The following is a 24,247-nucleotide window of genomic DNA, read 5'->3' as shown; positions in this document are numbered from 1 at the left end:
CATGCCGTCTCCTAGTGCTCTAGCCCCAGAATCTTCTTTTAATCTGAATTCCTAGCTACAGAAATGACCGACCGTCCTCAAGTACCACGGCGCAAGTCCTCTACGCCTCACTACCACACCTTTGCGACCCCCCCTCCCACCTCGCGTGGCCGGCCGCCGTCCAATGGCTCTGCCTCATTCAACGGAGGCTCGAGGGCGCCGACGGATGATGACGACGATGATGGTAACAGCGATAAGAGCTCCTTTTCTGGCACACCGATGCCCATCCGACAAATGGCCGTTCTGGCCGCGATTGCACTCTGCGAGCAGACAGCCTTGAATTCCATCAGCCCCTATTTGCCCGACATGGCGTCTTCATTTCCAGAAACAGATCGGACCAAAGTTGGCATGTATGTCGGAACTATAGCCTCGTCGTTTGCGCTGGCTCAATTTGTCACAAACTATTTCTGGGGCTGGCTCTCTGATCGGATTGGTCGCAAGCCCGTGATTCTCATTGGAACCATTTCCACGTCCGCATGCTTCCTTGCGTTCGGCTTCTGCAAACACCTGTGGCAAGCAATTGCTGTGCAGGCGATAATGGGAACCGTTAATGGAAATCAGGGTGTAGTGTCGACGTGCCTGGGAGAAATAACCGACCGAAGCAATCAGTCTCGCGCTTTTGCGTTCCTGCCTGTCATCTATGGTATAGGAGGAATTACCGGTCCAGTCCTTGGCGGTTTGTTAGTTTCGAAAAAGGCGATTATCGACGAGAGATTTCCTTACCTTGCACCCAACCTTGTCTCCGCGGCTATTCTAGTGATTGATTTTATCATGGCTGCTCTCTACTTAGAAGAAAGCCTAGAAGATGCAGTCAGCATTCCTGCCATTGGAAGAAGGGTTCGCAATCTCTTTACTCGGCTATGGCAGTTTACCTGCTCCTCGAGGCCTTCATACCTTAGAGCACAGAGCAGGGATTCCGGTAGAGGACTCAGCTGTTGGGGAAGTCGCGGCAACACAGATACAGATGTCGAACAGCCACTTTTTAGACGTCGTCGGAGTCACGACCCGCATCTTATCAGTGAAGAAGTGTTGAATCGAGATATAATTCTTTTGCTCATCACATATTTAATATTCGCGCTATCGAACGTTTCGTATAACTCGCTATACCCCATTTTTGCCCAGGCATCGCCCCCAACTGGTCGTGCACTAACACCTCAGGAGATTGGCTTGTCTTTGGGATTTGCCGGCATCGTGACGATAGTATTCCAGGTCTGCATATTTGGTAAACTTCGGGATAAAATGGGAAATAGATGGTCGTATCGTGCTGGCCTTTTTGGCTTTGTTATATCCTTTGCTTTGATGCCATTCATCGGGTATAAAGACAAAGCAGCTCTTGAGGGAAGAGTGTCAAAAAATGGAATTCTGTTGGCGATTGAACTGTGTGTCATTCTGCTTCTCAAAACTATTGCCGCTGTCGGGGGCTTGACAAGTGCCCTACTTCTAGTACGTCCTCTCATTCCCCCATCCTAGCCGTGACAATCATGTTAATTGATCCGTATAGATCACAAACTCTGCCCCTGACCACTCCGTACTAGGAGCCTTAAATGGCCTCGCCCAGACGCTGTCGGCTGCCGGTCGAGCAGCCGGGCCGTTTCTATCCGGCAGCCTCTTCTCGATCGCCACAAAGGTCCGGCCGAAAGGAGAAGCCCTTGCATTCGGCGTTTTTGGCGGAATCGCTTTTCTCGGCTTCTTGCTTAGCTTTGGGATCCGCTCTAGAAACTTGGAGGCAGACGGCTGGGGCGAGGATAGCGACGACGTGGACGACGATGATGATGATGTCGATAAGTCTGATGACGAAACTACGCGTATCAACGCTTGATGAAAGGCTGACAGAATAAGTTATATGAATAGATATTTAAACTTGTGATATGTACATACACGTTTTTTGTTTTTGATGCCAGAGAACTGATATGAATACTCTTAGGTTGTATATGTGAGCGAAATTTTTTTAGCGGTATAGTTATTGAATTTTAAATTCCAAGACTTTTAAAGAGCGGCAATTGTTATTTCTTTGGGCTACCGAGTGCTCGAAACAACTAATTGTTGAAACACCAGCTACGAACACGTTGGCCAGAATTTAAGAGTCTGGATGAACAAATTTGCAAGGGCCAAATGGAAATCGCCCCCAATGGGACAAAGATGTTGGAATAATGTTGCAGTTGCATCCCTTTAACGTTATTACCCACTCAGATCTCAGCCTCAATGGTGAAGGCCCTCGGCATTCTCACCGTCTCAGAAACCTTGGCCAGGTGTCTGTTAGAACCAGAACTTTCGCCGACCGTTCAGCTTCATTAAAAATGCCATCGTCAAAGGAACCGTGGAATTCGATACGCCTCCCTTGAGAGATGTGGTAATCATTTGTCCAAGATTCGCCCAGTCGAGGTTTGTCCTGCTATCACGCTTGGCGAGGTTCTAGGGGCTAACGAACCTATGCCTGGGCTAACTAGTTAGTTTAGTCGTTCTCAGCTTACTCCAGGTTCCAGAGTTTGAAGAGCGATGCTCACATCTCCCTTCGACCAGGGTCGAATTCATACAGATGTGGTTGTGCTCCTCTTGGAAGTAGGCCAACTGCATTGCGTCACGAAACGTCACCTCCAGGCAGAACAAAATTCCTGATACGTGGTTAATGTTATTGTTGGGTGTATGTATGTCGTGTAAATTTCTACTGGAAGCGTGACTAAGCTGTGGTGTAGACTCAGCATCGCTAAAATTCGAAGAGAGTCGAGCGCTGTTCGTTTTCAATAGGCAAGCTAGCCATATTCAACGCAGAGGCTGATGTATATCTGAAGCTAAGCCAGCGGCATGCTATTGGATTTAGTCCTGATGCGATGCAAAAATAGAACGTTTTTGTTAGTAGCTCTTGGTAAAACTCGATTTTAGAGTCGCCTAGCATGGTATTGAGACCTTTCTGAAAGGACAAGGGGATGGCGGAGGGAGTTAGTTGGGTTCAGTAACTGTAGTACTGGAAAGGCTTGAGGGCTAGAGCATCTTCATTCTGATGTTAGTACTGATGTCTAAGTATAGCGTAGCAACTTGCCAAGGCATGGCCATCTGAGTCAACGTCGACACAAGGGAAAAGTATTAGACACAAGAACAAACACTGCATAGGGTACATAAAGTTTGGTCAATGTATCAATGCGGAAGGGTTTGCCCAGCGAATATCGACCAAAGAGTTTAAGCACGCCAGGCAACGGGATTGGGAACATTCCAGTGTGTGAAATGCCTGGAAAGAAGACAAAAGGGTAAGTCGATGCCTGGAAGACAGCTGGCAACTAGTATCAGCATTACTGGGAAATACTGTTCCAGGGCAAGGGACAACCGGTACGCTCCGCTCCTTCTCGGCACTCGAATGAGGACGTATACGTCGACAATATGCTCATTTCCTAGGGCTGGCTGAATGCAAAGTGAATTGCAAACGTCACCGGAAGCCATAGGGATAAGTGGCCTAGACTAAATCAAAGGCAGTTCTCAGGCCACCGTACCTCGAGCCAAATATAGGCAAAGTGGGGCAATTTGAGTTGTAGTTGAGATGAATAGTTGGGACAAGTCAAAGAACTTCCAGTTGCACATAAAAGGAAAAGAGGCACCTAGTGAGTATAGTGTAACAATACAAACCCAAAGAGCATCCTATATCTTCAGAACCAAATTGTTTTTAGAAAGAATGAGAATTTTGAAACTGGGGTGCAAAAGAACCCATAAAGACATTAAAATATCCAAGTGGAACAAAAATTCTTGATTATATATATAAATTCCATTATACCTAGGAATCAAGTCTAGAACTGGACAACGAAACCAGGGGCCAACCCTGCGAACTGGCAGAAAAGAGAGTGGTTGATTGACCCAGCAAGCTCGTAAATAGTGGGGATAAGGGTAATTCAACAGACCAAATTCATTAAGCAGACAAGTATGTAGCCTAGACAGACAGCGGAGTTCTCAAACCTGGTTTATGCAAGTCAGTTTTGGCTCAAGGCAATCAATATTAAGACACAAAATTGGTCATGGATTTGTCTTTCAGCGATCTTGGTGTAAAAGAAAATATCATCGCCCGTAGGCGTCATTTACTATCTAGTGCGTTTGTGTGTCATCACAGACAGAATAAACAGGCTACTATATGGAACTAATGCAAGAGAAAATAAGTCATACCTCTATGAAACAAGCAAATCCAGTGAGCAATGGAATTTACTTCCAACATCAGTATGAGCTGGCCAAATATTGTGGATGGGCAATCTCTAAGAGTGAAATGCATGTTAGTCAACAGAAACACACTGTAAACAAAAAGAAAAGTCGGTGGATCAGATAAAATTCAGAATATGTAAGAAATAACTTTCAGTATCTAACTTTTGCTTAAGAAACCCAGGCGTGAGCTTCACAAAAGATGATTCAACCGCAAATTACAGCATCATAAAGGATATGAAGAAAGGGAAATGGGGCAGAAGCTTACCAGTTAGCCAGGTGTAGCAGCCATGGTCGCATATAGTCGCCATGCAAGAACCTCTTCGAGTGTTCAAGTTTCGGCGAAGTTGCAAGGAAAAAAAATCTGAAGACAGACAAACGAGGCCGGGTAGGAGAAGTGATGCTGCGCTAGTCTCAAAGTGGAAATCCTAAAAACGTTAGCGTAGGGTTAAGCGAGTAAGGGTTTTGTGGGCATCTGTTTGATTGCCGAAATTCGCGATCCACGACAACGACAACGACAAATCGACAACCATCCACTCCATCAACGTCCAGGTAGACCAGTGGATTGTGAGCAGCTCCGTTTCCTACGCGCGCCATTGAATTTATCCCAAAACTGACGGATTTGCCTTTAGGACGCCTTCGCCATGGCTCAGATCGATATCAAGCCTTCGTCATGGAAGCTCGTGGAGGTGGGCCGTGTTCTGCTCATCAGAAATGGCCCTTACACGGGAAAACTGGCAGTTATCGCCGAAATTATCGACCACAAGCGCGTACGTGGCCGACTTGAAAGTATCGTCCAAAATTATGTGATTCTGATTGCGCTCGCATCTATAGGTCTTAGTTGATGGTCCTTCGGGTCAAGAGAACAAAGTTGTTCCACGCCACGCTCTCCCTCTCGCACAAGTTACTTTGACACCATTTACTATCCCCAAACTTCCCCGCGCTGCTGGCACAGGACCCATCAAGAAATTGTGGGAGAAGGCTGAGATCGACGAGAAGTGGGCGCAGAGCGGTTATGCGAAGAAGAGGGAGCAACAAGAGCGGAGACGCAACCTCACCGATTTTGAACGTTTTAAGGTCATGAGACTGAAGAAACAGGTTTGTACAGCCCAGTACTTTGCAACCTATGAATTAGCAATCTACTCGTGGTATTGGCGACTTGATTGGCTAATGGTTATTTGTGACAGGCTCGTTATGAAGTCCTTAAGGCAAATGCTAAGCTCCGAGCGGCTTCGTGAATTTGCTGAAATAGACAGTTGATAGGCGGAGGCGGTGGAGAAATGGGCGTTCTTTTCTAGACTTGAAAATCGCTCGATCTCCGTTCAACAAATGCAGCTGAATCAATGTCATTTTGTGATGTTGAAACACGACTTTAAAACATCCTTTTTAATGAATAGGATTGAATGGCCATGTTCCTTGACAAATTCCTACTTCTGCCTTGTCTTGGAATAAAACCAGTACTGGTGTGCTTCTGGCGCCTGTGGGTATGGTTTGTAGCAATGTGATTACAATTTACAATAAACACTGTAAAATTCATGAAGCAACTATATTCCCCATGGTATTCATTTATCTTTTACCACTGTACCTTGATATGAGTGTTAGTGGTGCTTAGCTAGGCATTTGTGTTGATGGGGTAAAATCTCGCTAAACGATTTTGGGCGAGAGGCCAAAAGCCCTCCCAAAGATTGAGCCACCTTCACACATCCTCACATCACAACACCGCAAAGAACAACATCCGGCCCCTCATTTTTCATTCTCTCAGACAAGGTAAGATTATTTAACGTGTTGTTTGGTTCTCATTTGCGCGTGCTGCCAATGGCTATGGCAAATTCAATGTGTCTACCGTTCTAATATCATACAACAGCTTCCATAAACACACCATGGCCAACCCTCGCGTAGAAGAGCTGCCTGACGACGAAGTCGCCAAAGCCACCGTCGAAGATGCTGCTGATAGCTCTGAGTCGGAAGCTGAGGGTGGTGAGGAGACAACCATTCCAGGAGGCGCCGCCGTTACCGTCCACTCTCGCAATGAAAAAAAGGCCCGTAAGGCAATTGGCAAGCTCGGCTTGAAACATGTTCCTGGAATCACTCGTGTCACTCTCCGCCGCCCAAAAAACGTAAGAGAGACAAATTTTTGACGATATACGGGCTATACTAATGCGACTACTAAACAGATCCTTTTTGTGATCAGCCAACCTGACGTTTACCGCTCACCATCTAGCAACACCTGGATGTATGCCGCCAGTACTTTTGCATGTTCTCCTTACAACAGATTTACTAATGATGTTTATAGCATCTTTGGCGAAGCCAAGATTGAAGACTTGAACTCCCAGGCCCAAGCTACCGCCGCCCAGCAACTTTCTGCTGCCGATGCCGGAAACGTAGAGCACGCAGGACACGAACATATTGATCTCGGCAAAGGCAAGGCTGTCGAAGCTGAGAAGAAGGAAGAAGAGGAAGAAGAGGAGGGCGAGGTGGACGAGTCAGGTTTGGAATCGAAGGATATTGCACTTGTCATGGCCCAAGCCGGCGTATCGAGAGGAAAGGCTGTTAAGGCATTGAGAGAGAACGATAATGATATCGTCAACTCGATCATGGCCTTGAGTGTATGAGAAAAATGATGACCTTGAGTGAATGTTCATGCATGCTACTTTGATCCGGGGTCATATCAATGACTGCGGGTATATGGGTCTCTATGAGCGGCATGTAAAACCGTCGGATTCTAAAAGTCGTCTAGCTAAATACTATTCGAATGATTCCTCTAGCCATAAGCTTTTTCTTTCTTTCCTGCCCATCAGATTCTGCAACCGCTTAATGCCAAGATTTGGAACAGTGGGTCACGTGATTAACCAAACGGGAACAACCTCAACAATCTCCCTCTTCAACGTCAGGTTAATCGGAACTGATTGCACACTCCAACCCAACATTTTATCACATCAAAATGGCTGTAGCAGTAAGTAATCAGGCTGTGAAACTTCACCTTCGTTTTCTGCAAGCCATTGAGACCCAGTACTTACCATCCCACTTTGAAACCTCCAGCGAAGCGCAGCTCTCAAACTCGACTGGGTCAAAGTCTCCAGCTCCCTCGGCCTCCGTGGAGCTACGGCGGCATCACTCCAGTCTTTCAAAAAACGGAACGACGATGCTCGCCGTAAGGTGCAGACCCTTTCCGAGACCCCCCAAACCGTCGACTTCTCGCATTACCGCGACGTCCTAAAGAACCAGGCAATTGTAGACGAGATCGAGAAGCAATTCAAGGCATTCAAGCCCCAAACATATGACGTCAACCGGCAATTGAAAGCCATTGAGGCCTTTGAGGCTCAAGCTGTGACCAGTGCAGAGGCAACCAAGGGAAAGGTCGAGGAGGAGTTGAAGTCCCTCGAGAAAACTTTGGAGAATATCGAGACAGCGCGGCCGTGGGAGGACCTCACTGTGGTATGTTAGGCCTAACTTGCTAGGGTTTGGTTAGACATGGCTCACCTTTTGTGTTTTGCTTCCAGGATGATGTTGTCGCCGCCCAGCCTGAGATTGATAAAAAAACTGCTGAATTGGTGAAGAGGGGTATCTGGATGCCACCTGGCTACAAGGTTTGTTTCTCTCTATTCTTTCATCATATTCGTCTATTGGCGATAATGCTCATACTTTTTACAGGAGAAATTCGGCGACCTCTCTTTCTTGTAAAATTCCTGACACATTGGACTAAGGATAGACCGGATTGTTCCAACCTGTAAGAAACTCAAGATACCGGAGCAAGTGGATTGTTCGACCCCTCGTTCTACCTTCCTGTAGTCACTGAAACTGTATAGAATTGATCATATTCTCTTTTATATTTGCATGTTGTGCTATGGCCATAAATTCCATAAATAGGGCTGCATTGCCGCTCAGCGCGTAGGCCAGCTAAACGATGACCTGGCTATAACAATAGCCGTTGGAATGTATTTGATTTTACAAATGGGTTCTACTGCACGGAGTACTGCTCACCACCCTTATTTTTTATTTTATTTTTTATCTTCGGGAAGTAGGTTCAAACTGAGCCGTCGCTGAGCTTCACGTTCGAGTCAGTACACATTTGGTATGTGAAGCATGCATGTAGGCTGCCAATGACTACGGAGCTACGGAGTAGCTATTCCATATCTTAACGCTAAACAAGAAACCTATCGCCTCGGCTTCTTATCCGCCAAATGCATCAATAGGAGAGAGTGGCTGGCACTCGTGTTCGTTGAAGCCGTAGGAGAGCAAGAGCCGTGACGCCCAGTTCTGAAAACGTGGGTATGCCGTAGTATATAAGACGACCCGGAACTGCGAGCCTATGGCAGTAGGTGGGATGTGAATTTTCATCTCGACTATGTCGGCATAAAGGTCTATTTACCCAGCAATATCACTGCAGTCGCTGCCTATGCAATTATTAATGCAGAATCAACCCTGAAGTGTAGAAAAACAACTGCAGCAGAAAACTCCACGACACGCCGGCGGCCTAGGAACAGACTTCCAGGGGCTCTGAGTGGACTTCCACCATGGGATGGATCTTGACGCCTGCTTGTTTCTATCTCTCTTATTATCGGTGCAACACGGATCCTCAGCCACGTTCAGCTCAACGAACCACACATGCACAAACCTGATACGAGAATATGTCCAAAAACGGAGGAAATATTCGGAGGCGCTGCAGCATTGTATGTAGTTAACTATAGTGAGCCCAAAGCCCACAATGCGGCATGCAGATCTGCGATCGATCAAGACGAGCCACTCCGGACACCTGCACGTCTCGCATCCAAATCAAGCGACGCCATGACATCCCAATGGCCGGGGGATTTTCATGGCTGTTTCAACTGCGGCGTCCTGGGGAGCATTCACCCTCTCCCCTCGCCCACAGCTCCCTTCCAATCCAAAGACGCTCCAGCAGCGGATGCACGGCCGGGTGCCAGAATGGACATCCCAACGAAGATGCGGCGACCCGACAGTCGGGGTCGGTGCGTTCCACTATGAAGTCATCCTTGCAGCCGCAACGCGAGCGCGTTGCCTGTCGCGAGCCACGTCCCGGCGTCTCGGGTCCCGCCCGTGCGACTCTGGTTCCTGGGCCTCGCTCGGCGGCGGCATCGCGGGCTCAGCGCTCTGGTCGGGCGGCCTGCTGAACGGCCCTCGCATCATTTCGCCACGTTCCGCCACTCTGCATCTGCATCTGTCTTCTGCAACCTACCCCCCGGCTGATCATCCCTCGGAGCTTATGTTATCAAGCCCGATGTGGCGTCTGCATCTGGTTTGGAAGGCCGCAACAGCGGCTTCAAGTGCAAAGTTAAAACGCAACTTACGACCAGGGCATTGCTGCTCTTGGGCTTCGCTTCTGCAGCCCCGGCCCAACAGCCAGGAACGTAAGAGCCCCGACGCCGCCTCGCGTTCCCCAGCCCTGGAAAGCCACCAACAGCAGCAGAAGGGCAGCCCAGGGGCCGGTGCCGTTGAGCCGTGATGCCCATCCGATGCTCTTTTGCATCTCGCTTTTTCGGCTTGCGGTACTTTGGTGAGACTCCGCTCCGGCCATACACACAAAGTTTTTCCTGATATTTCACTTTTTAGTCCCTGATCAATCAACCTTGAGGGGAATTCAAGACCCCGCAATGCTCGCCTCACAAGATACTACGTTATTAACTTCGCCCTGTTTGTCTTTAGCACTCTCCTATTACGATGGGCGTGACTTCTGGCGAAACAGAGCCTTTTCCTTGCTTGGAGATTGGTCCTTTTTACTTTGGTTTCGTACCTGATGGCTCTTGAGCTATTTCTTTGCTGCTCCTCTTACGACATCCTTTCCCAAGGGCCAAGAAGTATCAAGCGTTTTCAGTATTTCTTGGGCCCGGATACACAGGCTTGGTAATCCCAAGGAGGGCGACACAGGCCTTTATTGATCTTCAATATTCCCACACCCATTCTGCCGGTTCATTTCTCAGCCCTGCTGGGTTGTCAGATAAACTCCGACCTTGCGCTGCAGAATGAGCTGGCAGTCTGTGTCAAACTCCAAATTGCTGCAACCGCCGCTCTCCCCCACCGATAAACGAGCCCCCGTTGAAAGACTTCCAGTCGAACTAATCCAGAAAATATTTTTCTATAGCCTCGAATTCAACTTTCCTCGGGCATCATTCCACATTGCTACGGCTCTATCCAACGAGATAATATACACTTGGCTAGTCCGTCTAGTATTCAGCAGCAACAACGCCTCTTCGAACTCCGGTATATTCGTTCGCCCTTTCTTGCCGATGAACCAATTTTCGTTGGACATGAATAAACGGGCCGAGCTGCAGACAGAGCTGCTAAGGTGTCGCTGGTGTACCATCACTCTTATGCGAAGATGCCAAAGAGAATACGTTGAGCATGTCCTACGGCAGAAATGTGGAAATCTAATTATGTCGGATGGTGATCGCGCTCGGCTATATGCTTTGGATGACTATTGGAAACATGTCGGCCAGTACGATCATACGCCACGGGGAAGACGAGGAAAAGGGGATTTAGTCCTCACTGCCAGGAACCCTCATTCAGACGTGACGCTTAAGATTGCCATCTGGTTTAACTCCGGCTCCGTGCAAATTAGAGAGCCCAGCCCCGTCGTTGTACAGGACACTGATGTCTTCCTCCTTCCATCCTGTAGCATTACGGATCCTTGCCGGATGCCAGATCGACTACTCCAACCGCCCTGGACCAAGGAAAATCTGGAGCTACTTCAACTGCTGTCCAACGAGGCGTATATCGACGAGGACAATAACTTTGAGAGGTCAAAAATGGTGCTTCGACAATTAATAATCGATCGGGACATTGATACGTTTAAATATATACTATTATTACATGTTCGCGTTAAAGTGTATGCGTACCCTCTGCGTTGGCCAGTGCGACCAAACCATTTTAGGTTGGCAGCACGGTACGCAGAGTCAGAGAATGATGACCCGTTTTTGAAGGTATTATTTTCTGAGCGCCGTGATGACATTTCAAGCACAGATAAATCAATCCGAGCATTGTTATCAAGATACGATCGAAGCTTATGATTCATTTCTGCGGTTATGGAGCTTTCATTAGGATAAAGGGCCGTTGCAATGGTTTAAAATATGTACATACATACGATATTTGCACTGCATATATATTTCCCATGTCGAGTCTGTCCAATTAGCTCCTATATACAATGAAACGAGAGATCCAGTAGTCCAGATCCATCGGCGTACATAAAAAGGGCCCGTAGTTGACTCGAAGATCCCCATTGCTTTCCTCTAATATGTGAATCTAATGTAATGGGCAGTTGAATGGAAGTTTAGCGGCCGTCAGCCCTTGAGATTCACCAGACATCTCCTATCCTGGAGCATAACGATACGTATTCGTTACTTCCGAGGAAAAATCTTGTTCAGGGTCCCCAAACAAGGTGCTGTAGGTCAAGCCATCGTAGCCAGGAAAGAAATTTCGAACGCCAACGATGCAGATCTCGATATTCCTGTTTCTGAATGTTGGGATATCTCGAAGGTATTGTACAAACCAACGCCCAAATGGTTCATTTCTCTCCTGCGACTCTATCGCCCATTCTGTGAGCTCGGGGTCGTCGGATGGCACCGAAAGTGAGGCCGCGCGAACAAGAAGGCTAAGAATTGGAATAGCAAACCCTGCTTGACGCGAGGCAATAACAAAGTACTCTTCCGGTAAGGCATATGGGATCGGTTGGTCACCAAATTCATAACTATGACACAGAGTCCCCAGTGCTAACAGATTAAGCAATGCCCGGTGATTGTGTTCTAGGATTGCAGAAAGGATGCCCTCCTGTAGACTGTCTTGTGACACACACGAGGTCCAGGGTACAGGCTGATCTTCTGGATTGGTGAAATACCGTCGAAGAAGCTCTAAAAAGTATATTTTGTCGTTCGTCCACGGATCGCCACGAAGAAGTTTGTCCGGGAATGACAGCACGAGAACTGAGGAATGCCGGGACAGGTCATATTCGCCCTGGTTGCCCAGCGGATTAATCGAGCGGGATATGATACCGGCAGCGTCAGCTTTAGTCGAGTCTGCTACAAAGCCTAACCCGGGCGGGAAACTGCCGCAATCAGACTTGTAAGCGCCGTCAATAAAGATGGTTCGGCAGAGTGACAAATTCACCAATTCCGTAATCTGATTCTCGAACCGCTCAGATGTGCACCACTTGCAGTTTAGTACCAAGCGTTGGAAACTCTGGCGATTAGAGATATCCATGGGAAAATAGCGAACTGGTCGGAACTTGCGATGGACAAGTGCTGTAGATGCATTCTCAGGCGCAGGGTCATTCCAGAAGGCTAGCAGAATTAAGCCACGGTACAATCGTTCCGAGGAGAGAACAGAGGCGAGAACGGGTGACGCACGCGGAAAGCTGAAATCCAGACATTCCACAAATATATGCTCGATCAATTCGGCGGGGAGCAACTCGAGACGGGAGAACTTCTTCTGACCCTGCGGCCGAGTGCGGCGTAGCTTTCGCTTTTTGAGTCCCTTTCCAGCGCTAGGCGGCGTGTCCGGCAGCGGCCTCCTTTTTCCTCGCACCCGGACAGGGGTCAGATCAGACACCAACAGTACCATCACTCCAGCGTCGTTGCTATTGCTGGTTTGGTTCCTAATACCAGGTCCGAGTTTTATATAGAGCAGAGTAGAGCAGCGCCATCAGATAACCTTTTTGTCAACTGCTGGTTATCACGTGATCGAATGACTAACTAGTCCATTTATTTATTAATAACAATCTTTTGTCGAACAAGTCCGGTTGACTAATAAAACTCTCATGGTCTCTTTCCACATCTTTGGAGCGTCCCAGGTCGTTGATCGATTGAAAGATGCAACTTCATGCACGCAGAGGAGCTGGCTGATATTTGTGTAATCTCCGAGGAAGATAAAATTTGAAAAAAAGACTTTCGAATGCTTCACAGAGTATTATGAGCCACTCATGCCCCGTGTAAATAGGCGGTAAATGCAACTGTCTGTTGTAGTAGACTGCTTGATACTTGTGCATATGAATTTCTTTGCTGACAAGACACGAAACTAAGTCACTTCTATATGTTAACCCTGGCACCGTTTTGCTGTAAATGCCGAGACTGTAAAGGTGCAAAACAAGCATTATTGATATCGCTTGTATCCAGGGTAAATTGTATCATATTAAGTGCACTTTGGTGGGCGTTAAAAGATGACGCACTTCCTGGGAAGGATACCAATAAGACAATATGTCAACATGCTGCAAAGCGACATAGTCATACCGTATAAATTATGAGCAGCGTACGTATGCCTATCGTTGACGTAAAAATAGCATCGAAGTATACAATCTTTGGGGAATATATGGACCCATTGAAGTTAACAGAACTGAAGATGCAGTTGAGATAATCGAAAAGCCGTGTTTAGAATTTGCCACAATTTGAACCTTCGCTCTTCATTTGAGTAACTTCAGAGCGAAGATAGGTCACATATTAGTAGTCGTTAGAATGTAACAATTTCCCGACTATCGGGTTGCCGGGGCGTTTATCGTGAATTTTCAAAAGGCCTTGTATTTCTGATAAGCAGTTGAGGCGTAATATAGTGGAAAGCATGGTGAGCTTGATATCACAAAAGTAAGTAGCGGCGGTATTTTGAAGTTCCAGCTTGCTGGAATATCTGACGGGCGAGATATTAAAAAAAAGGTGCTACGGCTGGAAATTTAGGATGCCAGTAGTAGCAGATATGTGTTTTTGATTTTAAAAAGATTTTTTCAAGAAAATTTCTTCCGCGGGCTGAAAATTAGGGTTCATTGGGAAAGATATTTTCGAGTACGCTAGGCGTGGATAATTGATCGCGAAAAGGTGCTCTTTATTATCATTTCAAAGCAGCGTAATGTCACTGGTGACTCATTTTGGCTTCTCAGAGTGCATAGTTAACTTGGAATGGCAATCTGTTCTCTGATACTGGTCTCCAACACCACGGAGAGGCATAAGTCAATTGTTGGAGTATAAATCAGGGCTGGATGCTCCATATAGAGCCCGCTAGGCACTAAATGTAGCCAGCTACTCTGGCTACATTCCCTCATAGTGCCCTCCCAATCTAGCCCGGATATTGGCCCTTTGCGGTAGGTTTGGGCTGGCAATATCCGGGACTTTCGGTTGCCTACCACTTATTCAACCTTAGGAATTGATAGATGGTGATTACAGGATGCCCGTGACCCGACATTCCTGCTGGTGGCTTAGACAAGCCTACCTCACCGACCAGGGGGTCCGTCTCCCATGGCCAAGGCGTGCTGTGACATGCACCGGATCCTAGTTCTCGGGTTGCGAGTTCTTACTTCAGGGTAAGATCCCGGACCTCTGAAACCAGTTCTTCTTGCCCTCGAGAAGTTTAGACGCCTCTACGCCGCCTGAGCGGAGTCCGTGACAAGACTCGCCAGAGTGTCACCACTGTGGCTTCAGCAGATACTGCCCTCTGCAGGAACTCGTCACGCTCCCGTCGGAGCACAGCGGCAGACTCTTCGAGCTCCCGTCGGAGCCCAGCGGCAGACTCTTCATGCTCCCGTCGGAGCTGGTCTTCTCTCTCCCGGGAGGCAGCGGCAGACTCTTTAAGCTCCCGTCGGAGCTGGTCTTCTCTCTCCCGAGAGGCGGCGGCAGACTCTTCACTCTCGCGTCGGAGTTCTGCGACTCTCTCCTCTAGAGCCGCTACTCTTTGCTGGGCGAGATCGCGCTCCCCTCTCATTTCGGCAACTTGCTCGGCGGGCAAGGACACCTTTTGCCTAAAGATGTGCCCCCTGGGATGTTAAACAAGTCAGCCTGTTTATTCCACAAACACAGGATAGACTCAAAACATCTTTTATGGATATCATTCACTAACAAAATGAGGGTCTTGAGCCAGGCCCCTGACATCCAGCCGGACAATATCGTTCCCAGGGCACCAATGCTGCCAGCCACTGTGCCCCATATTGCTGGAACGGTCCACGGACCTTCAGTCATTTTCAAAGTAAAAAAAAAAAAAAAGAATCAAGTAAAGAAAAGAAAAAGTAGAGGAGACTCACCATTTAGAAAAAAGGCGAAAAGGTCTAGGAATGTCGTTAAAAGAGGGCAAAACTGGGGGGGATAGCAAAAATAGGAAGGAACTCACCTCCATGGCTTCCGTGGGGAAGGTGCTACCTGCCCGCGACAGAGAGCCATCGCTCCTTCCTCTCTGTGTTCAGCATCATGCGGCCATGGCTTGCCGTGTGCGCTGCCACCCGTAAGCATCCCAGCGCTTTCCCACTGCTCGCTGCGGCTGCTGTACGGCGGAAGGCTGGTCGCAAGAGCGTTGCTGGAGTAATAGCTAGGAGGACGGTCTGCAATGCTGCCTTCCATCATGAGTCACGCTGAAGTTGCAAGCGGCTGCTGTAAGTGTTGGGGCTTTGAGGTTAAGAGTAGTCAGAGAGCCCGACTAGTTAACTGAGACAAAGATCAAGTTGGAGAAAGAATTGTCTGGTTATTAAATGTGCTGCAGTACGTGGCGTGCAAGGCAACATCATACAGTCATCTTAGCCAGGTTATATCTAAACGTAAACCCACTAACCAAAGGGTAAGTGAATCTGGACCGTAGTGGACCGACGTCATCGGCTGAGACAACAGGCCATCCACATTGAACCCCGAATAGTACGTTGAAACGTTACATGATATTGATTTTATGGGTTTGAAAGAGCTCAGGGTGGAATAAACAACCATACAGAGCTTATAGTCACTCTGTTTAGCTAATCTATACCGCTTGAAGTTTAAAACGAAGGGCGATCATAAGACTGGCCTTAGACCCGGAGAACCTTACAACCCCTTTAGGGTAGTTTAGGTATTTCATGTCACTGCTCCGCATGAAGTTTGCTTGTTGAGAATTGAGTTGTTGTTCGGCGTTGCCAAGACTAGGAGCTTAGCCCACTGCACGTGCCCCGAATTTTGACTTGTTTGATTGAAAGCTGAAGGTGATTGGCTAATTAGCTAACTAGCGCCTGATGACGTTACTTGGCTTCGGATGCTTCCCGCTAAGCTCGTTCAGGCCGCCACGTGAAACAGAACCTCACTTCCCTGATGCCCCCTGACGTCACGCCTACGACCATTATTGTAAACTGGCCTGCAAAAAGCCTGGCTTCATGAAGTCGGCACGAATGACTTTTGAACGGAGTCGACACTATTGGCCTACGTACAGGGATGTTGCTTGCATATGCCCCGCTATTTCGCCTAGAGTGCAGGGGGACAAAGCTGGAAATATGGCAATTTTCGAATGAAGTCATATTGTTCGCTCGATGAAGCCATTACCTGGGGGTGAAGTGTGCATATATAAACGTCGACCTTGAACGGGATGAGCATTTTTATTTTAGATCTATACTCAATCCTCAATCATCTTCCAAAGCTACTCTGTATTCAAAAACCCTTCCTTAACAACCGCTTCTACATTTATACATACACAACTGCATAGCCAGCCCCCAGTACGAAGTACTTATATTTAAGAAATCCACAGAACACACACCTGCTTGAAAAAAACCGACCATGGGTGCCGTCGTATCAATGGTAATCCCCATCAGTGCTCAAAGCCATAGAAGCAGCTGGGCTAATTCTCGCCGTCTTAGTTTCACGCCATTGGCAACTGCCTGATGACAGTTGTACAAGCCATTGCATCGGTGCTCATGGCAATCGTCGGCGGCATTGTCTCTGTCTGCGGCGCAATCATTTCTTGTTTAACATGCGGCTGGTATTCGAGACGGCGGAGTGTTCGTTCCACAGGAGGAGTCCGCACCAGACGTCGTCACCATTTCGGTCGAAGGCCAATGCGCACTGTGTAAAATGCCAACCGCCCACGCGAAAGTTTCTATTCCACCTCCTCTTCTTAGACAACCCGCCCTTATAATGTCATTTTGCCTGGAATTGTGATGACTGCAAGTTCCACCGTTCATGCCTAATTTGCTTTTTGCATTATTAACATTGATATGGGGCGTTCTTTGCTGTCGTTTTCTTTGTATATACATCGAGACCATACTCTAGTTACAGATAATACCTGTTGTTGAACTTTCATTTTCCAGGTACTTTTCAAAACACCTGCTCTTAGTTTCGATTTACAATGCCGCCAATAGACTAGGTGAGTCAAGGTGTTTAAATATTATTAAGAATCTTCCATACACCATTTATCTTTCCGTTGAGTGATGGATGGTATCCGGTCTCCACTACCCCCTTACACATTTCCCATGCTCCGCGGCCGTCTTTTTTGGCGCTCTCGCCTTTCTGTATCGGATAGTCTAAGGTTGGAGGAATTTTGGTTTGAATGAATGGCCACCCATCTTCGCAGACGGCCTTGAGATTACTCAAGTTGCGTAGACCCTCAGCACCACCAAAGCGTCCGTATCCACTGCCCTTCAACCCGCCAAATGGCAAGCCAACCGCATAATAAGCTCCAAAATCATTCACAGCGACCATTCCGGCATTAAGATTGGAGACGCAGTATTCAACGTCCCGCTTCCGATGCCCAAAAACACTGGAGCCAAGGGCGTATTCAGTAGAATTGGCAATAGTTACTGCCTCTGCTAAATCGGCGGCACGCATCAGCAGGAATACTGGCGCAAACAATTCCATTTGCGCAATTCGCATCTCTCGGGTGACATTGGCGAGAAGTGTCGGGGTGAAGTAGTGTCCATGTGGGTAAAGAGGATGATTATATCGTTTCCCACCGCAAATGAGTTTTGCCCCCTGACCAACAGCTTCGGAAATTAGTGCCTCTAAGAGATCAAAGGATCTTTGTGAGATAATAGCACCGACATCTGGTGTATGGAGCGCGTGGCCAGAGTCTTTCTCAATATTCCGTGAATCCAAGAGTACAGACCCAAGCCGAAGAGCTTTGATCCGAGGTGTGATAATCTCTAGTATTTTGTTGTACGAGCGAGGAAGGGCAATGATTCGCTCTGCACCAACACAATTTTGGCCTGCCGACTGAAAAACCCCCCTCATAAGAATTGATGTGATATTGGGCAGGTCCTTTAGGGTAGAAGGGTCGTCAAGGACAACAACAGGGTCCTTTCCCCCCAGCTCAACAGTCACCGGCGTGAGAGCTTTAGCTGCTGACTTGCACACCTCATGCGCAACCGGCCGCGAGCCAATGAAAATAATGTGGTCAATCTTGCGATGAGATGTCAAGACATCGGCGTGTTGAGGTAAACAGACAAGGCTCTGTACTAAAAATTCCGAATAGCCGCAGCTGACAATAGCCTCTCGGATCATGCTTTGAAAGAAGGAGGATGACCAGGCGGTATGTTCTGACGGTTTCACAATAATTGAATTTCCAGCAAAGATCGCACTAATAACCGGGGAGATGAAATTATGGAAGGGGTAATTCCATGACACACATGCAGCGACAACTCCCAGGGGCTCATATCGAACTGTGTTCTTTTTGTACATCATCAATAGATTCGTGGGGCGAGAGTCCGTACGAAGAGCCTTCTCTCCATGATCGATAGTCCATTTTAGCTTTTCGACGGTAACAAGGATTTCACCGAAACAGGCATCGACCTTGGTTTTGCCAGAATCTAAACAGCAGGCGGCGACAATCTCATCTTGATGCTCTAAAATGTACCTAATAGAGGTGAAAATGTAAGCATCCTGCATTCCAAAGCGTCATTGACGGAGACCATGCAGTGCGCACTTTAGAAGCGTCCTGAGCACCTTTCGCCGCTCTGAAAAGGTTGTCTTTTTGAATTTTAGGTGTGCAACAACGGCTCTCCGCACCGTCAAGTCAATCTCCCCCGGTGACGCTGGTTTAACGCCATCCTCGTTTCCGAGCAACCGGCCATCGGCAGGACAGTAGCTAAGGATTTTAGATGTGTCGAATTTCTAGGTGGCCATTGTCTGTTAGAATTATATTCTATCCTCACGAGTGGGTAGGGAACGGCATACTCCAAAAGACTGCGCCTCGAGAAGTTCCCTATCTGCACCTTCGGCCTCACTCCATGATTTGCCTCTCCAGTCCGGAGATACTTCGGGGGGTAAAGGGACAGAAAAGTCAACGGGACTCTCTTTCTGGGCAAGGATATACCTGTAGGCTACTCGGACTGCAATCCAGGTCAACACAGCAATAAGAGCCCGGCGTAAGATCTGTGAAAGACTGTAAGTAAGACAATAATAAACAATAGCTGCCCGAAGCCCTTCCATCGTTCGGCAAACCAGACCTCAACCCCTGGTTTCCGCACAAATGACACCACAGCGGTGCTGGAGCTCTCTAGAGGGCATTGGTTCGCTTAGTGAAAAGAGCTCCAACAACAGCCTTGCCAAGCACAGCACGCGGCCTCCCTGCCAAGCATCTTGATCTTTTGTTTTCAGCATCATCATCTCCGGATCCGGCATTAACCTCCCACCTGGGTGAACACTGGGATCTTTACCTATATGGACGCTATGTTCCTGTACATTTCTTTTCTTCCTTATAACTAACTAATAATAGTAGGTTTATGCATCCTTCCACAAAACAAAGCCAGAATATTCCTCTTAATGCCCTAATACTCCGAGACTTTATCACATATTTAACCTTGTATGAGGCATGTCATTCAACTCTTGGATCTTTCTTTTTCCTGTACGCTTTACCAAATGCTCAACAACGCAGCCTTTTGCCCAGCCCTCACTTTTCACACTTGTTGCTGCCCTACATCTCCCACATTGTTTCCCGTGGAATAGAAACAGCTGATGCAACGAATACTTAAGATGATCGGGAACTCGGGCCTCTAGATGCCTGAATGCCGCTATCTCATTGACTTTCTCTGGCGGCACCCACCCAAGCCATTTTGAAAGGCGAAAAACGTGGGTATCAACGGCAAAGCAAGGCCGTCGAAGGCAGAAGAGCACCACACATGCAGCAGTTTTGACTCCAACCCCTGGATATTTAATGAAATGTTGCATTGCTTCGTCTTTTGTGAAATCATGCATATAGTCCAGGGACAGCACACCCTCATTTCCACTGTCTGCCTTTCCTATCTCCCGCCGTTCTATGTTTTCTGCATGCACCATTTCCAATATTTTTTTGATGCGTTTGCTCTTTGTATCAGCTAAGCCACCGCTTCTTATGGCATCACGGATATCCTTCACCGAGGCTTGCCGCACCTTGTCCCAGTCTACGCTCCCCTTGCCCACTCCAGCTTGGAGAATACCGAACTTTTGAACCAGACCCTGAAATGCCATTGCTGCGTTGGTGCTGGTTGTTGCACCGCTCAAAAAAGTGCGGATTAGGGCGTCCAGAACGCATGGCACTTCCCCACAACCAGTTACTGTCAATGATGGTGGTGGTATTTCTTTAGGCGCTTTAACATCTCCGTGTTCATTTGACAGTAGACGGGCTACCTCCTCACATTCCTCGGCTGTTGGGCTCAACCATGTAGGAAACGGCGTGATGTTAAAATCCAACTTATGACTTCGGCGTATAGACTCAGGTGCCATGTCTTCTTCTTTGATGCTAATTGACTCGTGCTTGTCTATCAGCTTCGATGCTGGTATTTGCACCGGTATGTTCGGGACATGGTTGATGACCATCTTCGAAGGAACTATTTACGCAGCCACCAGTGAAAGACGAGCCAACCACAGCTGCAGGGCAATGTAATTCACAAAATGCCTTAGATACTAAAATGGGGTGCCGACCAATAATGCTGTACTTTGAAGGTTGTATTTTCGTCGGTTGTTGAGGGGTGATAGAATTGGTAGGTACCACCGTGCTTCCCTGGCTGGCACCAGGATACAGGTCCAGAATGCCACACTTTGCCACATAATTAACTTTGTGCCCTTATACGACTAAAGTGCTTGATCTACTAATTCTAGACTATAAAAACCGTGAGGAAACGAAACATATACTGATCATTTTCCATTCAAATTGTTCTAATCATATACAGCAGAAGCAAACCTGAAATATATCTATAATTATAAGATAGGTACAGTGTTGTTTGCAAAGTCTCAGTGGCCCCCATACTACTAAATGAAATGTCCTGTGAATCCAACTGCCTCCCAAATGACATCACCCATTCCGCTCCATGCCATCACCATGTTAAGCCCAGAAGGCTTCAGCATAAAATTTAGGCGTAGTCTCCAAAATTATGCAAGGAGATATCCATTCGGTCTTTGACTTGTGGGGGACGATCTGCCCCATCATTTTGATGGTTTTTAGAGCCCATAGCAAGTTGCTCAGGGTACATAGATGGAGTGGGCACGGCTTTACTCTTTGCATCTAACGTAACTCCATTTGCTTCAGTATGTGCATCCGGTGAACTAACGGGTTTGGGTTTTCGCCCTTCGCCACGGGCCTTTTCCAGACGATCAAAGTAGCCTTCTGAAACTGGTGTCACGTAGTCCCCACAGAAGACGCCGACCTCGAATTTGGTAGGTTCTTCTAGGCCGTTTTCTTTGGAAATCTCAGCGCAGGCATCCTTTAGATCATCTAGGGTCTGATAGATAATTGTGTCAGCGCCAATATGAGCCGCAACCGATTCTGTATCGCGGTTATGCGCAACTAGTTCCTGCGGTGAAGCAAGATCAATACCATAGATATGAGCATGGCTAGAAAGTAACGTTAGCAGTCGTGATGTATGAGTAAAAAAAGATAAGCCTACGTAATTTTAGGCGCGCAGCTGGCGAAATGCACAGTCTTCGCGCCAGCATCCCTTGCCATCGTGACAATTTCGCGACTCGTTGTGCCACGAACAATACTATCATCAACCAAGAGGACATTCCGGCCTTTGAATTCCGATTTCATGGCGTTAAGCTTTCGCCGGACGCCTTTTTGTCTGGCCTTCTGTTCTGGCATGATGAACGTTCGAAAAACATATCGATTTTTCACAAACCCTTGGCAATATGGTTTATCAAGAAACCGCGCGACACTGGCGGCCGATGTATTAGACGTCTCTGGGATTGGAATGACAACATCAATTTCTTCTATAGCCTTGGGCCCCAGTACATCAACCACGCGCTGTGCGAGTTTGTTACCCATGCGTTGTCGGCTTCGATAGACACTGATGCCATCAATAACGGAGTCCGGGCGGGCAAAATAAACATATTCAAAAATATCAGGTGCATATGCTTTCTTCGGGCACACCTGACGGAATACTGGTTCGGTTCCCTTTCGAATAATAACAGCTTCCCCAGGTTGAATATCTCGAATGTTGGAGAAGCCAAGCTGGTCCAGAGCAACAGACTCGGACGCCATCATATAATCCATACCAGAGCCGTTGGTGGATTGGCGCGAACCCATCACCAAGGGACGAATGCCATAAGCATCACGGAAACCAAGGACACCAAAGCCCGCCAACATGGCGGTGCAGGCCCATCCACCTTCGCAGCGCTCATACATTTTTGTCAACGCAGTGAAGATATCTTCACAGTTGACACGGACCTTTTTTGTTTCATTCAACTCATTCGCGAAAACATTCAGCATTAATTCGCTGTCACTATCGGTGTTGATATGCCGGTGCGCCTCATAGTCAAGATATCGTTTGAGCTCGATAGCATTAATCAGGTTGCCGTTGTGAGCCAAGCAGATACCATAAGGACTATTAACGTAGAACGGCTGCGCTTCTGCGTTAGCACTGCTGCCCGCAGTTGGGTATCTTAAATGAGCGATCCCCATGAAGCCAGGCAAATCGGCCACGCGTGCACCGTCATGAAAGACTTTTGCGGCCATTCCATTTCCTTTGCACTGGAATATCCGTCCACCTGATGCACATGTTGCTATGCCACAAGCGTCCTGACCACGGTGTTGAAGTAGATACAACGCTTCATGGAGGTCGACGCTGGCAGACTCTGAAGCATTGGCTAATATCAGGGCAAGAATTCCGCACATTATGAGATGTGTTCCTTATGAGTATATCTGAAGCAAGAATAAAGGATTAGCAGATTCTTTTGACAACTAACATCCGCCAGAGTAGTATGGGAAAAGAGTGGTCTAAGAATCAGATATATGGTGTTTTCCGCAATGTTTGTTCAGAAGTCTAACATCCAAATATTCCATTTTAAATCATCATAGGAACAAAGACCGCACAAAATGAAAGCTATACTCGGGGGACGTACTTTGCTGCTATATCCCCGTAATTATAGTTGTTGGTGTTTGGCAGGTATCTACTCATGGAATGAGCAGGAGGGTGCAGTTGAAGACTGGGATAAGCCGTTCAGGACATTGAGAGAGTGGAGAAAGAAGAGAGTAGTACAATGCGGGTAGAGAGGGACAAACCAAACAGTGTTCCGGCGGAGAGCCCTGGCATATTGAAAGCTGAAATAAAACTTCCCCGGACGAAGGAAAAATCTCTCTTTTTGCGGTGAATTTTGTCCCCTACAATACGCGCTGTTTGGTACGGTACGCGACATGGGTGCCCCGCGGGCTAAAAGCGGCGTTCCGGCGGATTTTCACCGAAAATTCGGTTCTCGGGATGAAATGGTATTGTATCCTAGCCGCGTCACCTGACCTGGTTCGCGCGAACCGAGAAATTCGAGTGCAACGGCCAGTGAATTGTTGACGGCCTTGCTGGGGTCGGATCGATAGTGCGGAGAGAACTTGGGTTCGCGCACGAGACTGCTGCCCTGCCCTGGATATGATTTGCTCTTCCCCTGACTCGGCTGCGGCTTCGACAACGTCCGAACGCCATCCCTTGCCTGGACATAGATAACTGTGCCGTGTTGTTTTGATATGTTGGATAGCCTCAACATATGGCCTTTTGCCTTCTTAAAACCATAAAATTGCACCTCGGAAAATACAACTTTTATCCGAGCGCAATTTCTAATTGATATCTGCATACCCAGTACTGAGTACCTCTCACGTACCCTCCAAACCAGCCGTCAACTATCATCCGACACTTGCCATCACTGGTTGATGCAGTGAAATTGTCACCCTTGCTTTGTTTTACGACCCACTCCCTGGAATCTCTCTCCAACTGTGACAGTAAAACTTTTTCGCACTTGTCTCTTTCAACATCCTGCCTCTCTCGGTTGCTAGGAGTGGTACTGCTTAGACTCTACCACGTAGGGCTTGAAAATGTTTCCTTTGCACCTTCATTACAACATGCAGGTCAGATGCTTTTAGAGCGTCTTTG

General features: G+C 47.6%; 8 protein-coding genes across 8 annotated transcripts; 4 read left to right on the top strand and 4 right to left on the bottom strand.

Annotated features, from left to right (window-relative positions):
- Positions 1 to 63: 63 nt before the first annotated feature.
- On the top strand, positions 64 to 1,858 carry LOZ57_001705 (uncharacterized protein; the record flags this gene model as incomplete). The annotated part of the gene is made up of 2 exons (XM_049250789.1): positions 64 to 1,482; positions 1,541 to 1,858. The coding sequence occupies 2 exons, from the start codon at positions 64 to 66 to the stop codon at positions 1,856 to 1,858; spliced, it is 1,737 nt and encodes a 578-aa protein (XP_049110373.1).
- Positions 1,859 to 4,856: 2,998 nt separating this feature from the next.
- Positions 4,857 to 5,383, top strand: LOZ57_001704 (uncharacterized protein; the record flags this gene model as incomplete). Its single annotated transcript, XM_049250788.1, has 3 exons — positions 4,857 to 4,982; positions 5,047 to 5,310; positions 5,348 to 5,383. The coding sequence occupies 3 exons, from the start codon at positions 4,857 to 4,859 to the stop codon at positions 5,381 to 5,383; spliced, it is 426 nt and encodes a 141-aa protein (XP_049110372.1).
- Positions 5,384 to 6,092: 709 nt separating this feature from the next.
- Positions 6,093 to 7,893, top strand: EGD2 (GAL4 enhancer protein; the record flags this gene model as incomplete). Its single annotated transcript, XM_049250787.1, has 6 exons — positions 6,093 to 6,329; positions 6,387 to 6,445; positions 6,506 to 6,818; positions 7,252 to 7,647; positions 7,713 to 7,799; positions 7,864 to 7,893. 6 exons carry the CDS (start codon positions 6,093 to 6,095, stop codon positions 7,891 to 7,893), a joined length of 1,122 nt encoding a protein of 373 aa, XP_049110371.1.
- Positions 7,894 to 10,190: 2,297 nt separating this feature from the next.
- On the top strand, positions 10,191 to 11,234 carry LOZ57_001702 (uncharacterized protein; the record flags this gene model as incomplete). The annotated part of the gene is made up of 1 exon (XM_049250786.1): positions 10,191 to 11,234. The coding sequence occupies one exon, from the start codon at positions 10,191 to 10,193 to the stop codon at positions 11,232 to 11,234; it is 1,044 nt and encodes a 347-aa protein (XP_049110370.1).
- A 298-nt stretch (positions 11,235 to 11,532) lies between these two features.
- On the bottom strand, positions 11,533 to 12,780 carry LOZ57_001701 (uncharacterized protein; the record flags this gene model as incomplete). Its single annotated transcript, XM_049250785.1, has 1 exon — positions 11,533 to 12,780. The coding sequence occupies one exon, from the start codon at positions 12,778 to 12,780 to the stop codon at positions 11,533 to 11,535; it is 1,248 nt and encodes a 415-aa protein (XP_049110369.1).
- Positions 12,781 to 14,550: 1,770 nt separating this feature from the next.
- On the bottom strand, positions 14,551 to 15,309 carry LOZ57_001700 (uncharacterized protein; the record flags this gene model as incomplete). Its single annotated transcript, XM_049250784.1, has 2 exons — positions 14,551 to 14,931; positions 15,304 to 15,309. The coding sequence occupies 2 exons, from the start codon at positions 15,307 to 15,309 to the stop codon at positions 14,551 to 14,553; spliced, it is 387 nt and encodes a 128-aa protein (XP_049110368.1).
- Positions 15,310 to 17,300: 1,991 nt separating this feature from the next.
- Positions 17,301 to 20,711, bottom strand: MSC7 (Meiotic Sister-Chromatid recombination aldehyde dehydrogenase; the record flags this gene model as incomplete). Its single annotated transcript, XM_049250783.1, has 4 exons — positions 17,301 to 18,771; positions 18,841 to 19,028; positions 19,092 to 19,289; positions 19,773 to 20,711. 4 exons carry the CDS (start codon positions 20,709 to 20,711, stop codon positions 17,301 to 17,303), a joined length of 2,796 nt encoding a protein of 931 aa, XP_049110367.1.
- A 533-nt stretch (positions 20,712 to 21,244) lies between these two features.
- ADE4 (amidophosphoribosyltransferase) lies at positions 21,245 to 23,004 on the bottom strand (the record flags this gene model as incomplete). Its single annotated transcript, XM_049250782.1, has 2 exons — positions 21,245 to 21,725; positions 21,779 to 23,004. The coding sequence occupies 2 exons, from the start codon at positions 23,002 to 23,004 to the stop codon at positions 21,245 to 21,247; spliced, it is 1,707 nt and encodes a 568-aa protein (XP_049110366.1).
- Between the last annotated feature and the right edge of the window lie 1,243 nt (positions 23,005 to 24,247).

Source organism: Ophidiomyces ophidiicola (genome assembly GCF_022830035.1).
Source record: "Ophidiomyces ophidiicola strain CBS 122913 chromosome Unknown scaffold_4, whole genome shotgun sequence".
In the NCBI taxonomy this organism is placed as follows: Eukaryota; Fungi; Ascomycota; class Eurotiomycetes; order Onygenales; family Onygenaceae; genus Ophidiomyces; species Ophidiomyces ophidiicola.
This window is presented reverse-complemented; position numbering and strand designations above follow the sequence as displayed.